The 17,497-nt window shown below is 42.0% G+C and overlaps 1 protein-coding gene across 7 annotated transcripts in view; it reads left to right on the top strand.

Annotated features, from left to right (window-relative positions):
• The window catches only part of LOC106607687 (collagen alpha-1(XII) chain), a 96,469-nt gene extending 94,251 nt beyond the window's left edge, over nucleotides 1-2,218 (top strand). For 6 of the 7 annotated variants that reach the window (XM_082976784.1, XM_082976787.1, XM_082976783.1 and 3 more), the window contains one exon: nucleotides 1,285-2,218. In XM_082976784.1, the coding sequence (XP_082832910.1) occupies nucleotides 1,285-1,406 (122 nt within the window). In that variant the 3' untranslated portion in view covers nucleotides 1,407-2,218. Of the gene's footprint in view, nucleotides 1-13 lie in introns of all 7 variants that reach the window. The other variant, XM_082976785.1, reaches the window with a different exon arrangement.
• The last annotated feature ends 15,279 nt before the right edge of the window (nucleotides 2,219-17,497 follow it).

The raw sequence follows: 17,497 nt of genomic DNA, 5'->3' as shown, positions 1-17,497 counted from the left end.
TGACCTATTTCAGGTTCACCATAGTAAACTTTCTAAATCGCCTGTGCTGCTTTCACTTTGAATTCCTGAACAAAAAAAAAAGTCCTGTTACTGAGATGCTTGCTCACGCGCTCTAGAGCTGTTTGAGGATAACCACCAAAGGATAAGATTAACAAACTATGTTGAGAAAGTCAAGAACAACGAGGACCGGTACTAACAACATTGTAGAGCAACTAGATCAAACAAGCGCCGGTGATGACAGCAACATAGTTGCCTGTTTGCATCTTGAAGCCAAAGAACGAGCAGACAAAGACCTATCAGGTGGAGAAGCATGTGCAAACAAACAAACACCAAATTACTTCAACAACGACATTAACATGGTTACTCTTGAGGTGAAATCTGTAAATAAACTAATGATGCCTTGTAAATGATGTTTAAATCACATCCACTCAATGTGGTTTTTAACACCTGTAGTTATGCTTTTGCCTTGTAACCTGCTGCTTGGTGAATGCCAACACGAATGCTTCTTTTTCTACCGCGTCCCTAAAAAGGGATGTTTCTGTAGCCTAAACACACACGGACTGCTCAGGGCCGTATTGAACCACGTGCCTTTTGTGCCGATGTGACCTTTGGAGGTTTAGCTTTTCTGTCTATGTACACGGTAGTAGCATTCTGAGAATCATCATTCATTATGCTGTAGTATTCAATGATATTCTTCCAGTACCAGCTGGTTACCTCTGTTTTATGTTACGAGGAATAACCTCCCAATTCCAAAATGTATGAATAGGCTGGTGGTAGAACTCTTACTTGATTTTTTTGATATTTTGTGTTGATATTTTATAAATGAATGAGTTGCAGCAAATGGCAATGATGATTCTGTTCAATGATTGAACCCACCCACCACTCAAACTGTACTAACATCACACCGATATAGAAAATGCACTGAACGATTCAACCCACCCACCACTCAAACTGTATTAACATTGTATTATTAACATCACACCGACATAGAAAATGCACTGAACGATTCAACCCACCCACCACTCAAACCGTATTAACATTGTGTAATATTAACATCACACAGATATAGAAAACGCACTGAATTGTTTACTTCCTATCAGTGCCTTTGACAATAACATAGAGGGATATGACCACGTCCACTCAATTGTCATTTCACCAGTATACTGTATGTCCAAGCCTGAAAAGAAAACCTAACACAGCAATTCATTTTTGTGCATGTTGAGCCTGACATACTCTGCAAATTACACTCATGTTCAATTGGCATAAAACACTATTTCCAAGCAGACCCATATCCACCTGAGCCTGAAACCTACGTAGTCCCAATACCCGAAGAAGAAGACGACTCACAAAACGAGCGTCGAAAGAGGTCACTATCAAGAATGGAATCCAAAAGTATAGGTTCATAAAAAGAGGATGTTCTTCTTTTTTTGTTGTTCTTGTTTTTGTTGTTGCTGTGTTCACATGTGGTGTCATTAAGGGCTATGCACATTTCACTAAAAAGGGGTTTGATACCTCTATATTTGGAAGTACCTTAAATCATATGTTGGGGGAGGGGGAAGCAAAAACATGACAATCTGTAAGCTTGCTGTCTTTTCCCTATTGTGTATTTTGCTTGTAACATATCTGCATTAAGTGTTATTGAATTGCAGTGTTGGACAATGCACTCTTCATGACAAAACCAACATTCAAAGGTATTAAAGGAAAGCAAATGTTTGTTCACACAGTGTTGGGGCATCCAACAAAAAAAACGCCTCTTTTACGGTTCATCCAAAATTACGGTTCATCCAATATTTCTGATTATCAAAATGTTGTTTTATTCCTATTTTATGCTTTTGCCTTTTTTCTCACTTGAATGATGGCCATTTGTCCACCATCTACCTACAGTTTTCATCTTCAGTACTGCAGTTAAACATGGCTTCCATTTTGTAACTTTAGACAAAATATTTATCCGTTTTCTTATATCAACTCACAGCTGGTTTTACCAAAAGGTGGAATTGCATGTCTGTGGTGTATATTTAGTATGGTTTGTTAATCAGAATATAGTTGTTGTCATTTGTTGTTTTATCAATATCGAATGCAGTTGGAATTTGTGTGCAAGACTATGGATATGGTATTGCTGCTTCATGTTTTAACTGCAAATTGTGAATTCCACAGCCTTATTTTCTTATTTATTTCTGAAACACAAGAGGCATTTTTCAATAAAACTACTGAAAATGTACTGTCGTGTCAATCATTATATCACAGCATGCAAATAGATGATTTAAAGATGGATTGTTTTCAGGAATATGTATTAAAACATTTACAACAATCAAATCAAGTAAACTATAATAACATTAACTTTGTTCTGGGACCAATCTGCCTATGAGGACAGGATGTAAACTAATTTTGATTGGATGCCCTGAAGGCAGAACTATTTTGTTTGGTACTAAAGACAAAGGTCATGAGAGGTGTGGTTTAGTTTGAAAAAAATCAAGTGGTGAGAGAGAAAATGGCAGCAAGATTCAATGTCCAGTTAATGTAGAAATTGTTAAACCATCAAGTTATGCATTTCTAACCATGTTTTTTTCCTACAAATTAACAGAGTATAAGTGTCTGACAGGAATTTGTAACATGAGGACAAGTTTAGAAAATGTAGCTACTTCTTTGCCCTGAGATTGAAATATGGAAGGAATAAGGGGACTAGGAACAGATAAGAAGAATTTGGAAAGGTACTTAACTTATCAGTGGTGGAGGAGTAGTCAAGAGAAAATGAGCATGCTACTCTGAGCATTTTCTTTTATATGCCACTTACAGTGCCTTCGGAAAGTATTCAGACCCCACTTTTTCCACATTTTGTTACCTTACAGCTTTATTCTAAAATTGATTAAATTGTTTTTTTCCCCCTCAATCTACACACACTACCCCATAATGACGAGGCAAAAAAAGACTTTTAGAAATGTTTGCTCTTTTATAAAATAAAATAAAAACTATCACATTTACATAAGTATTCAGACCCTTTACTCAGTACTTTGGCAGCAATTACAGCCTTGAGTCTTCTTGGGTATGACGTTGCAAGCTTGGCACACCTGTATTTGGGGAGTTTCTCCCATTCTTCTCTGGAGATCCTCGCAAGCTCTGTCAGGTTGGACAGGGAGCGTTGCTGCACAGCTATTTTCAGTTCTCTCCAGAGATGTTCAATCATGTTCAAGTCTGGGCTCTGGCAGGCCACTCAAGGACATTCAGGGACTTGTCCCGAAGCCACTCCTGCGTTGTCTTCGCTGTGTGCTTAGGGTAAATTTCCTGTTGGACGGTAAACCTTCACCCCAGTCTGAGCTCCTGATCGCTCTGAAGCAGGTTTTCATCAAGGATCTCTCTGTACTTTGCTCGTTCATCTTTGCCTCGATCCTGACTAGTCTCCCAGTCTCTACTGCTGAAAAACATCCCCACAGCACGATGCTGCCACCACCATGCTTCACCGTAGGTATGGTGCCAGGTTTTCTCCAGACATGACGCTTGGCATTCAGGCCAAAGAGTTCAATGTTGGTTTCATCAGACCAGAGAATCTTGTTTCTCGTGGTCTGAGAGTCTTTAGGTGCCTTTTGGCAAACTCAAAGCTGACTGTCATGTGCCTTTTACTCAGGAGTGGCTTCCATCTGGCCACTCTACCATAAAGGCCTGATTGGTGGAGTGCTGCAGAGATGGTTTTCCTTCTGGAATGTTTTCCCATCTCCACAGAGGAACTCGAGAGCTCTGTCAGAGTGACCATCAGGTTCTTGGTCACCTCCCTGATCAAGGTTCTTCTCTCCCGATTGCTCAGTTTGCTGAGTTTGCCAAGTGTCATGTCTGGAGAAAACCTGGCACCATCCCTACGGTGAAGCATGGTGGTGGCAGCACCATGCTGTGGGAAGAGCTCTGGGAAGAGTCTTGGTGGTTCCAAACTTCTTCCATTTAAGAATGATGGAGGCAACTGTGTTCTTGGGGGACCTTCAATGCTGCAGAAATGTTTTGGTACACTTCCCCAGATCTGTGCCTCAACACAATTCTGTCTTGAAGCTCTATTGACAATTCCTTCGACCTCATGGCTTGGTTTTTGGCTGCTGACAGGGTGCAGGGGGCATGTCCAATCAATTGAATTTACCACCGTTGGACTCCAATCAAGTTGTAGAAACATCTCAAGGATGTTCAATGGAAACAGGACACACCTGAGCTCAATTTCAAGTCTCATGGCAAAGGGTCTGAATATTTATGTAAATAAGTTATTTCTGTTTTTTATTTGTAATAATTTAGCAAACATTTCTAAAAACCTGTCATTATGGGGTATTGTGTGTAGATTGCTGAGGATTTTAATTTATTTAATCCATTTTCGATTACAGCTGTAACGTAACAAAATGTGGAAAAAGTTAAGGGGTCTGAATACTTTCCGAAGGCACTAATTAATTTCATCTGACCAATTTGCGCACCACTTTTCCTCATCAGATATTTTCCTCCTGAATCATTTGCCTGAGCCCTGAACATAAATCGTAATGTCTAAGTACGCAAGTCAGACTCACAACTTTGTATTTGTTACAATCATCAGGTCAGAACCTATTAACTACATGGAAACACCTCATCAGCTCTGGCTTAACTGCTTTGGAGATTATTTCATTTTTGTTTAAAGGTACATTTAGCATGGTATGAATCACACAAGCTACTTGTTGCTGTGAACTTAAATACGTCCATGTGGGCACTTAAGCTGAGCAACTGGAAACCGGGAAAATATAGATGATTTTTTTCAACTGGATGCAATGTGTCCCAGTTATATCTGATGGTTTGATGGCATGGATGTGAACTGCACCATTCCATTAGATGTACTTCATACTTTTGGACTGAAAGCGCTTTCCTAAGGATACACTGAAAATATTTAAGGAAGTTCACTACGTCTATATGCAGCTCTGGCATTTTTAATCAGCACAGTTCTGGTACTTTATTGAAAAGGATAAGCAGGGAGGGAAGAGGAGTGGGCTTGCTGCTTTTGTACCACTCTTATCAATAATGAGCCTTTGATGCGAATCCCTGACTTGGACCGTTGTTAGAGAGGTATGCAGATTAAGATGCTGCTCTTTGATGCTGGCACATTTCTAAACCGAATCCCTGCAGAAATAGTTTCAAGTCACCATTTTCTCTGATAGATGATATAGCTAAGGTCAGTGAGTATAAAAGCAATATCATGTGCCCTCTCCTTGAACCTGTCCACCAAAAAGTTCATCAAAGGGATGACTCGAATTCAAATCCAATTGTTTAAACAGTATCCTTGGTCCTTGAAGTATTCAGGATTTATGGTCGATCTACATTGTAAGCACTACATGGTAGGAAAAGAGTGTGTCATCATCGTCGTGTTATGGATGCATAATATTACTGACTCTATAAAAAGTAATCCACCTCTCAAAAGCCAGGCGTGACTCACCTTTTGGGGTCAGAGACGATACTATTGGCACGGGTGCTCTGACTTTGAGTGCAGCACGTTGTCTCACAAACGCCAGGCCAGATGAAGGAGAAGCCGTTTGCACATTTGCAAACCACTGGTGAAGTGTATGCATCCCAAATGGCACCCTATTTCCTTTATAGTGCACTCCTTTTGACCAGGACCCATAGGGCTAAAAGTAGTGCACCATATAAGGAATAAGGTGTCATTTGGGAAGCATTCCCGTGTCTGGTGGGCTGTGGGGTCTGCAACTGGGGCTCACGTTTGAGCTGGTGCTCAAACCTCTCACATCTGCAGAATATAATCAAACACTTGAAGCCTCATTTGTCAGTGCGGACTTCTCTGATTAATGGAACTCGGGTACTGTAGTGTTGCATGCACACAGGGCTCGAGCACTTAAATCTGTTTGAAAGTGATTAATATCGTAGTATCACAATGACTCGAGTGTGGATGGAGAAATGAACAAAAGTATGAAGTTACCTCGCTTCACCTGGTCATGTGTGAAAAACAATATTGAATCCATACGATTGGGCCTTGTTGCTTTTAGCAAAGAAGTTAACGTTTCAAACCATTCAGTCACAGGAGAGCAGCTTTCAACACCATGTAGAGACCATTGTTTCTATGTTGCTGTGAAGTGCAATAAAAACCTATCTTCTGTCTGGCTTTTTGAAAGCACTTAGCAGAACTATAAACACACAGAATCTCCCTGGCTAGGGATGACCTCATGGATAAAGAGGCAGCTAGGAGATAGGAGATAGTCTGGCAGAGGGGCTCGTCTGTACAACATGAGGTGTTCCTTGAGCAGCCACTCCTTTTCCTGATAGTTGCTTCATCTGCCTCCCTCACCACCCCCACAGAGATGATCCCACATATCTGTTACGACCAGGTTTCTCCTCATTCCTTCCACCGTCTCCTCTGTCTGCTTACATTCCAATAGAGAATCCCAACGCGGAATCAGAGGATGAGCACCTGGAATTCAAAAAGAACAGAATAACTCGACATGGTTCTGGAGCATTGGCTCTTTTTCCAACTGATATGGTATCGCCTCAGTTCAATCACCGACAGAGTCCATACACAAATTACATCATCCCATAGAGACAAGAGCAAAGATGAGTGTTTAAGCCGTGATATGAGACGCTCCTTCAAAACATGTAGTTACAGATGTTTTCCTGAGAAGGTCAAGGGAAAGTCCATGTCAATTGTGGAATTACCCATACAGTAAATCATACTTTTACACAGTAATAAGCTATGCAGTGTCATTAAATTGGTTGTTATACCATCATAATATGGGAGTGTAGTAAATTAAATGGTGAAAGCATGTTTCACTGTTGCGTGTTATGGCAGAGAAAGACAAGAAGGTCAAATCAAAGTTTATTGGTTGTGTATACAGATCTGCAGATGTTATCGCAGGTGCAGTGAAATGCTTATGTTTCTAGCTCCAACAGTGTAGTAATGTAATATAACACAATAACAATAAACACATAATCCAAATGGTAAAAAAAAAATATGAAGAAATATCAGAGCGAGCAATGTCAGAGTCCGGAATTGAAATATATCACAGGAGGTTGGTGGCACCTTAATTGGGGAGGACGGGCTCGTGGTAATGGCTGGAGTGGAATTAGTGGAATGGTAGCAAATACATCAAACACATAGTTTCCATGTGTTTGATGCCATTCCATTTACTCAGCAGCCTCCACTGAAATATATACTGTATACAGTATATATATATATATATATATATATATATATATATATATATATATATATATATAGTGTGTGTGTGTGTACAGACAGTATATGAATATAGGATGAGCTTGGACTAGAATACAGTATATACATATAAAGTCGGTAAAACAGTATGCAAACATGATTAAAGTGACCAGTGTTTATAGGCCAGCAATTTCTAAGGTGTAGGGTAGAATACCGGGTGTTAGCCGGCTAGTGACAGTGTCTAAGATTCAGAGCAGGAGGCCGGCTAGTGATGACTGTTTAACAGTCTGATGGCCTGGAGATAGAAGCGGTTTTAAATTATGAGGTAAATGATGATATACTGTCATTTTGTGTGTTCTTGACTATACACCACGAACAAATATAGATCATAGTTTAGTGTCAATTCAGCTCTAAATACTGTTTATACTGAAGAGTAAGGAACTTTTATGGACATTTTGGAACAGACGGTAACCCTAATTGTACAAAGGAATCTTTTAGGGTATCCACAGTACACATACTACATAACGCATATTGAAAGAAAGTACTTGAGAGAACCTGTGCTTTTTATGTTTACGTCAGAAATCCGTCTTACATTATAGCTAAGCCTGCATTCATCATACTCGCTTACATACTGCATGCATTTACTAGCTCCACATAGCTGTTCACGCATGGTTGGAGGGACAACTGAGACACTGTTCTTACTGAGACACAGTCCAATGAAAATTACTCTCTAAACAATCTCCCCTGACTCCACATTTCTCCTCTACAATGTCTCTAGAGATAAAGTACAGCATTACACGGCTCAGCAGCCTAATTTTCTCCCTGTTTTACAGTAAATGCTCGTTAAGACTCCTTAGTCATTTAGCATACAGACAACATTACAACAGACAGTAAATGGTTCAAGAAGAGTGAGTTTCCATTAGAAACCTTTAGTTAGGCATGCTATTTATAACGCCCTGTGTATTGAGTTTCACCAAGAAACAAGCTCTGCTGTCTCTCCATGGCTCCCGAGTGGCGCAGCAGTTTAAGGCACTGCATGTCAGTGCTAGAGGCTTCACTGCAAACCTTGGTTCGATCCTGGGCTGTATCTCAACTGGCTGTGATGGGGAGTCCCATAGGGAGGCTGGCCCAGCGTTGTCCGGGTTAGGGGAGACCGGGGTAGGCAATCATTGTAAACTGACATGCCTAGTTAAATAAAAGGGTAAAAATAAAATACATTTAAAAAAAATTTGTGAGATCATTGTTCCGTTACTACATGGGGTCACATTTACAGTGAGGGAAAAAAGTATTTGATCCCCTGCTGATTTTGTACGTTTGCCCACTGACAAAGAAATGATCAGTCTATAATTTTAATGGTAGGTTTATTTGAACAGTGAGAGACAGAATAATAACAAAAAAATCCAGAAAAACACATGTCAAAAATGTTATAAAATGATTTGCATTTTAATGAGGGAAAGAAGTATTTGACCCCCTCTCAATCAGAAAGATTTCTGGCTCCCAGGTGTCTTTTATACAGATAACGAGCTGAGATTAGGAGCACACTCTTAAAAGGAGGACCTTTTCGTTATTATTATTATTATTATTATTAATATGGACAGGACTTTATAGAGCGAAGCAATAAAGAGTCAAATGTATTAACTTTGTTTGTCTGCAACTTGCCTGACCTGCTATCAAGTCAGGCACTAAATACATTCCTATGGAATTATATTGTTATATTTCAAAAACGTTGAAGTTGGCTCCATCTTACATCACTTCTTGTCTATATTTAGAAATGCATTTAGTTTGCTGATTCAGCACTCTGTGACCAAGCACATGAGGTTGAAAATAAAGCCACAGAAACATTCAATTGGATTAACGGCCCTGTGCAGTCAAAAATGTGATTTTCTGGGGTTGTATATACGTTTCCACACTAGGAGGTTGAAATAATGCTGTGAAATTGTGAAAATGATGATACTGCCCTTTTAGTGCAAGAGCTGTTTGAAAAGACTGACTGAAATTTCAGCATGTTTTGGTGGGATGGAGTTTTGGCCTGCCTGGTGACATCACTAGGCTGTACATTAGTTTATAGACCAATAAGAAAGAGAGTTCCAAACATCTCTGTCATTAACAGCTAGTTTTCAGTTTTCCCATCCCCACTCAGACCACTCCCAGAAAGTTCTAGCAAAACTTTTGTTTGAGATATTGCTCTTTGCTAAGAAGCAATTTTTGTTTCTTTTTGACTATTGTAATTGAAAACAGTCACAATTATATGATATTGAGATCAAAATGGCTACATTGGTAATTTAATGCTGCAATATGAAAGTTTTTGGATGACCTGACCAAATTCACATAGAAATGTGTGATATAGATATGTCATTCTTATTGAAAGCATAAGAAGCGGTAGATCTTTTCTGTGTGCTATTTCTATGCTTCCCATTCTTAAGTTTCGTTTTTTGCGTTTATTACTTTCGGTTTTGTACACCAGCTTCAAAAAGCTGAAAATACAATATTTGGGGTTATAGAAAATATATTTCACAGCGGTTTATATGGTACAACGATTCTCTACATTGCTTGTTTTGTCACATAAACTGAAATTAGACGAAATATTCAAATTTTTGCAACTAGGAAATGGCGGAGCGAATTCTGCGTATTGCACCTTTAAGGTTTTTATGTAGGTAGACATTATTGAATGGAATGGTGTAATGACAGGAAGCAGAACATCCTGGAAGAAACTGACTATAAACTAAAATATACGAAGACAAATGATGACCAGTCTCGAAAACATTGATTATGTTGCTCCAACACAGATTTATTCTGTAGTTGAGAAAGTTCTGTGCCTACCACATATGTCCAAAGATGCAAATATTGAGCGGTTGCTCCCCCAGGATTGCCTTGTTTGCCTGAGTAGAAAAGTATGCTTGAATAATTGTGCATGACCACCACTTATGCCTTTTAAATAAATAGCTATTTTGATGCTAAATCACTTGGAAGAAGCTGTTACCCAAATAGCAACAATTACTGATCATTGTAGGAGACATATACTGTGCTATTCTGTGACCACGAGCAACCAGGCTAAGCAGGTCTTAGTACAGCATGCTTTCTGCTTCAACATGCGCACACTTACAGGTGTGATGGTATTTTGACAACTATGAAGAGTACAGTATGTGAATCATTAATCATTTCATGCCTGTCCTTTGTCAGTATCGTCAGTTTCAGAAAACTTTCAAAAGTTAACCATACATGACATAACCCTATTGTTTAGCAAGTGTAAGTGTTACAAATGTACTGCACATCCAGAGCCAACAATGCAATTAACTTTGTAGTGTGAAAGACACATGATTCTACTGGCACCGCTTGATGACATCACTAACTGCTCTTAGGTCTAGGCCTAGATTCAATCTGTATCGTGGAAGATCCGTGCTACAGCGCAAATTATATTGAAAGGCAAAGCTGCATATGTTGGCTCAATTGGATATCACCTTTACATTTTTAATTGTGTATATCATGGATCTTCCGCGAAACGGATTGAATTAAACATTTTAAATATTTAAATTTAAAGGCAATGCTCCCGCGTTTCTGGAGGCTGCATTCACTCAATCGGAAATTACCTTTACATTTCAATCACGCTATAACGCAGCTCTTCTGCGCTACAGATTATATCTTAACTATAGTTACTGTAAGGTTTGTATGGCCCTCTCTCATTGGTTTTGTCGATTGCAGTGGCACATTGCCACAGGGAAAATAAATGGTTCTTGGACATGAGCACAGTGATGACATTGTAAAGCTGTGTGGGTGACGAAGTAAGGATGTCTCTGAAAGGATGAATTCAGCTGGAAAGACTCAAAAGCCAGAAAAGATTTCATATCATCTGATTAGTACCTGACATTGATTGCGTTTTGAATAGTAAACCTTGTCTTGCTTACAGATCCTCATGCATTAGGTTAAAGAGGGACGTTGCTCCTTTCGATTACAAAGAGAGACTAGCATCTTGATTCAACTGCAGTGTACATTGTTCACATATTTCTTATTAGTGCCAACAAATGTAATGCTCTAATCAAATAATTAAATGCACGGAGATCAGCATTTCTGTTGTTGGTTTAAGGATTCTGCAATCAAATCAAAATCTTATTTGTCACATGAGGCGAATACAACAGGTGAAATACTTACAAGCCCTTTCCCAACAATGCAGAGTTAAAAATTAGCAAAATAAATTAGACAAATTAGCAAAATAAAAAAATGAAATATTAACATAATAAAATACAAATAACGAGGCTATATACAAGGAGTACTGGTACTGAGTCAATGTGCAGGGGTATGAGGTAGGTGAGGTAATTGAGGTAGGGGTAAAAGTGACTAGGCAATCAGGTTAGATAATAAACAGAATAGCAGCAGAGTATCTGCTCCTCTGTGGCTCTGTGAAGATCACGGATACTTCCCAAATGACATCCTATTCCCTTTATAGTTCACTACTTTTGACCAGGGCCTATAGGCCCTGGTTAAAAGTAGTGCACTATATAGGGAATAGGGTGCCATTTGGGATGTATCCCAAGTTCCAGTCGCTTCGTAAGCCCAGTGTGAAACTAACAAGAACCATTTACAGCCTGTTAATTATGTCACTGTCACAGTAAATAATTATTCACACATGAAGATCAAACCTAGTGTTTGACTAGGACCTCTTTGTGGGCAAATGTACAAGTTCTGCTGCATCACTGGTGTGTATGCCTGGGCTACATGTTCAAACAACTTAGATATGGGTATGTCACAAAATAAGTCGTACTCATCGTTGAAAATGTCATACAGGAGAGAGAAGGACCAAGGCGCAGCGGAAGTGTGGACACTCATTCTTTTAATTGGTAAATGAAAAAAAGCATCCACAGGGAAAACAAAACAATGAACGGTACTCACGATTTACAACAGTTTTGCAGGCTATCTAAAACGCAGTGCAAAAACAATTCCCCACAAGCCCAAAGACAAACACACACACCTATATAGGACTTCCAATCAAAGGCAACTATACACACCTGCCTTCAATTAGAAGTCCCAATCATCAACCCAACATTTAACAAACACAAACCCCCTGCCACATCCTGACCAAGACTAAGCAAAACGCCCTCTGCTGGTCATGACGTGACAGGGTAAGAGTAAGTACGTATTATCAAAGGCTTGGACCGTGGTCATGTGTTTTGTCATTCAAGTGACCTTATTGTCCCATAAAATGACCAGAAGTACAGAATACATTTCAGGACATCCTCAGTTGATTGTCCTAAATGGACTTTATACATATCAAGACTGACAAGCCTAGCATCCCGGATGGCCACCAGAGATTCTGGGTTTGAGCCCAGGCTCGAACCCAGAAGGAGGCCCATGGGGCGGCGCACACTTGGCCCAGCGTCGTCCGCGTTAGGCTAGGGTTTGGCCGGCAGGCATATCCTTGTCTCATCGCGCACTAGCGAAGGAAAGGCGGCCAAAGGAGGTGTTGGTTTTGGGGATGACCAGTGAGATATACCTGCTGGAGCGCTTGCTACGTGTGGGTGTTGTTATCGTGACCAGTGAGCTGAGATAAGGCGGAGCTTTACCTAGCAAAGACTTATAGATGACCTGGAGCCAGCAGGTCTGGCGACTAATATGTAGCTAGGGCCAGCCAACAAGAGCATACAGGTCGCAGTGGTGGGTGGTATATGGGGCTTTGGTGACAAAACGGATGGCACTGTGATAGACTGTATCCAGTTTGCTTAGTAGAGTGTTGGAGGCTATTTTGTAAATGGCATCGCCGAAGTCGAGGATCGGTAGGATAGTCAGATTTACGAGGGTATGTTTGGCGGCGTGAGTGAAGGAGGCTTTGTTGCGAAATAGGAAGCCGATTCTAGATTTCATTTTGGATTGGAGATGTTTAATATGAGTCTGGAAGGAGAGTTAACATGACACCAATGTGTCGATGAAATTTTGCAAATCACCATGATTGGAGGTACACAACACACTCCCTGCCTCGCATAATGAGCCATCCAGCTGTTACTGAGAACCACATACCAGATGTTGTAACGACTGTTGCAGGGAGTAGACCAAGGCACAGCGTGTTGAGTGCTCATCATGTATTTATTGTACTGAGAACACATAAACAAAGAAACAAAAACCGACAGCCAAACAGTTCTGTCAGGTTAGCAACACTAAACAGAAATTAAATACCCACAAAACCCAAAGGAAAACAGGCTCTAAAGGGGAGGGTCCATGTGGGCCTTCCTTACGGCGGTGGCTCTGGTACGGGACGTGGACCCCGCTCCACCTTCGGCTTGGCCCACTTAGGTTGTGCCTCTGGAGTGGGGACCCTCGCCGCCGACCCCGGACTAGGGACCCTCGCAGCGGTCCCGGACAGGCGGGCGACTCTGGCCGCTCCGGACAGGCGGGCGACTCTGGCCGCTCCGGACAGGCGGGCGACTCTGGCCGCTCCGGACAGGCGGGCGACTCTGGCCGCTCCGGACAGGCGGGCGACTCTGGCCGCTCCGGACAGGCGGGCGACTCTGGCCGCTCCGGACAGGCGGGCGACTCTGGCAGCTCCGGACAGGCGGGCGACTCTGGCCGCTCCGGACAGGCGGGCGACTCTGGCCTCTCCGGACACGGCGGGCGACTCTGGCCGCTCCGGACAGGCGGGCGACTCTGGCCGCTCCGGACAGGCGGGCGACTCTGGCAGCTCCGGACAGGCGGGCGACTCTGGCAGCTCCGGACAGGCGGGCGACTCTGGCAACTCCGGACAGGTGGGCGACTCTGGGAGCAGGCACAGGACTTACCAGGCTGGGGAGACTTGCAGGAGGCCTGGCTCTGGGCGCAGGCACAGGATTCACCAGGCTGAGGAGACATGCAGGAGGCCTGGCTCTGGGAGCAGGCACAGGACTCACCAGGCTGGGGAGACATGCAGGAGGCCTGGCTCTGGGAGCAGGCACAGGATAGACCGGGTCTTGGAGACGAACTAGAGGTCTGGAGCGCACGTCCTGCACAACCCGTCCTGGCTGAGTTGACACTATAGCCCGGCACGGGCGGAGCACTGGCACAGGGCGAACTGGGCTGTGCTGGGGAATGATGGCTGCCGTGCATAGAGCAGGCACAGGGTAGGCTGGACTAGGAGACTCACTGGTGGCCAGATGTGCTGCGCCGGCGCACTTTTCCCTGGCTGAGTGCCAACTCTAGCACGGCAACGCTGAGGAGCCCGTATCAACCGCACTGGGCTATAGCTGCGCACTGGTGACACAGTGCGTAACCCAGCATAACAGGGTGCCTGCTTGATCCGTCGCTCCCCATAATAAGCACAGGGAGTTGGCTCAGGTCTCCAACCTGACTTACCCCAACTTACCCCAACTCCTGAGAGGCAGCCCCAAAACCTCTCAGGCTCCTGTAGCTCCCTTAACTTGTCCTCCCAGAATCGACGTTCCGACTTCCATGTCCATCCTTCTCCCTGGTGCTCCAATCCATGCTGCTTGGTCTTCTTTTGGTGGGTGGTTCTGTAACGGCTGTTGCAGGGAGTAGACCAAGGCGCAGAGTGTTGAGTGCTCATCATGTATTTATTGTACTGAGAACACATAAACAAAGAAACAAAAACCGACAGCCAAACAGTTCTGTCAGGTTAGCAACACTAAACAGAAATTAACCACCCACAAAACCCAAAGGAAAACAGGCTGCCTAAGTATTGCTCCCAATCAGAGACAACGATATACAGCTGTCCCTGATTGAGAACCATACCCGGCCAAAACAAAGAAATACAAAACATAGAAAAAAGGACATAGAATGCCCACCCTAGTTGACAGATGTTGGCATTGGAATATATATATACAGTTGAAGTTGGAAGTTTACATACACTTAGGTTGGAGTCATTCAAATCAAACCAAACCAAATCGAATCAAATGTATTTATATAGCCCTTCTTACATCAGCTGATATTTCAAAGTGCTGTACAGAAACCCAGCCTAAAACCCCAAACAGCAAGCAAGGCAGGTGTAGAAGCACTAAATTAAAACTACTTTTTCAACCACTCCACAAATTTCTTGTTAACAAACTATAGTTTTGGCAAGTTGGTTAGGACATCTACTTTATACATGACACAAGTCATTTTTCCAACAATTGTTTACAGACAGACTTTTCACTTATAATTCACTGTATCACAATTCCAGTGGGTCAGAGGTTTACATACACTATGTTGACTGTGCCTTTAAACAGCTTGGAAAATTCCATAAAATGACATCATGGCTTTAGAAGCTTCTAATATGATAATTGACATCATTTGAGTCAATTGGAGGTGTACCTGTGGATGTATTTCAAGTCTGGTTCATCCTTGGGAACAATTTCCAAATGCCTGAAGGTACCATGTTCATCTGTACAAACAATAGCACGCAAGTATGTACACCATGGGACCACGCAGCCGTCATACCGCTCAGGAAGGAGACATGTTCTGTCTGCTAGAGATGAACATACTTCGGTGCGAAAAGTGCAAATCAATCCCAGAACAACAACAAAGGACCTTGTGAAGATGCTGGAGGAAACGGGCACAAAAGTATCTACATCTACAGTAAAACGAGTCCTATATCGACGTAACTTGAAAGGCCACTCAGCAAGGAAGAAGCCACTGCTCCATAACCGCCATAAAAAAGCCAGACTACGATTTGCAACTGCACATGGGGACAAAGGTCGTACTTTTTGGAGAAATGTCCTCTGGTCTGATAAAAACAAAAATAGAACTGTTTGGCCATAATGACCATCATTATGTTTGGAGGAAAAAGGGGGAGGCTTGCAAGCCGAAGAACACTATCCCAACCGTGAAGCACGGGGGTGGCAGCATCATGTTGTGGGGGTGCTTTGCTGTAGGAGGGACTGGTGCACTTCACAAAATAGATGGCATCATGAGGCAGGAAAATGATGTGGATATATTGAAGCAACATCTCAAGACATCAGTCAGGAAGTTAAAGCTTGGTCGCAAATGGGTCTTCCAAATGGACAATGACCCCAAGCATACTTCCAAAGTTGTGGCAAAATGGCTTAAGAACAACAAAGTCAAGGTATTGGAGTGGCCATCACAAATCCCTGACCTCAATCCTGTAGAAAATGTGTGGGCAGAACTGAAAAAGCGTGTGCGAGCAAGGAGGCCTACAAACCTGACTCAGTTACACCAGCTCTGTCAGGAGGAATGGGCCAAAATTCACCCAACTTATTGTGGGAAGCTTGTGGAAGGCTACCCGAAACATTTGACCCAAGTTAAACAATTTAAAGACAATCATACCAAATGCTAATTGAGTGTATGTAAATGTAGGTAAATCTTACTAGCAAGATTCACTGGCCAATGATGAGTGGCTTATGAGCCAGTTCCGATTACCAAAAGCTGTTCTCTTGGATCTCTGTGCTGTAGTGGGCCCAGCTATACAGAGAAGCACCCGCAGAAAACAAGCCATGCCTGTCCCACTTCAACTCCTTAGCAACCTCGTTAACTTATATGGGCTAGGTGGGACGCTAATATATTATATATATATATTAATAGCAGGACACCGTATAGTCCATTATTCCACTGAAGAGTATAAATTATGCTGTTTGAGAAGGTTTGAATCCTGAGCAACCTGCATACACATTGTTTGAAATACAACAGACCAACATAGCCACTGTGATATGCCAAAGCTATGTGCTTGAAAACCTTAGTAGAGCATGGATGGAGTAGGCATTGTGGTGCTCGTGAATTTTATATATATACTACCGGTCAAAAGTTTTCGAACAACTACTCATTCAAGAGTTTTCCTTTATTTTTACTATTTTCTATATTGTAGAATAATAGTGAAGACATCAAACCTATGAACTAACACATATGGAATCATGTAGTAACCAAAAAAGTGTTAACCTGTTAGGGCTAGGGGCAGTATTTACACGGCTGGATAAAAAACGTACCCGATTTAATCTGGTTATTACTACTGCCCAGAAACTAGAATATGCATATAATTATTGGCTTTGGATAGAAAACACCCTAAAGTTTCTAAATTTGTATTGTATAACATAATGTCCTAGAAGTGTCATCTGATGAAGATCATCAAAGGTTAGTGCTGCATTTAGCTGTGGTTTGGGTTTATGTGACATTATATGCTAGCTTGAAAAATGGGTGTCTGATTATTTCTGGCTGGGTACTCTGCTGACATAATCTAATGTTTTGCTTTCGTTGTAAAGCCTTTTTGAAATCAGGCAGTGTGGTTAGATTAACGAGAGTCTTGTCTTTAAAATGGTGTAAAATAGTCATATGTTTGAGAAATTGAAGTAATAGCATTTCTAAGGTATTTGAATAACGCGCCACGGGATTCCACTGGCTGTTACGTAGGTGGGACGAAATCGTCCCACTGGCCCTAGAGAAGTT

This window comes from Salmo salar, chromosome 06 (assembly GCF_965601325.2).
Source record: "Salmo salar chromosome 06, fSalSal1, whole genome shotgun sequence".
Lineage (NCBI taxonomy): Eukaryota > Metazoa > Chordata > Actinopteri > Salmoniformes > Salmonidae > Salmo > Salmo salar.
The sequence above is the reverse complement of the archived record's forward strand: the minus strand, read 5'-3'. Positions and strand labels throughout refer to the sequence as shown.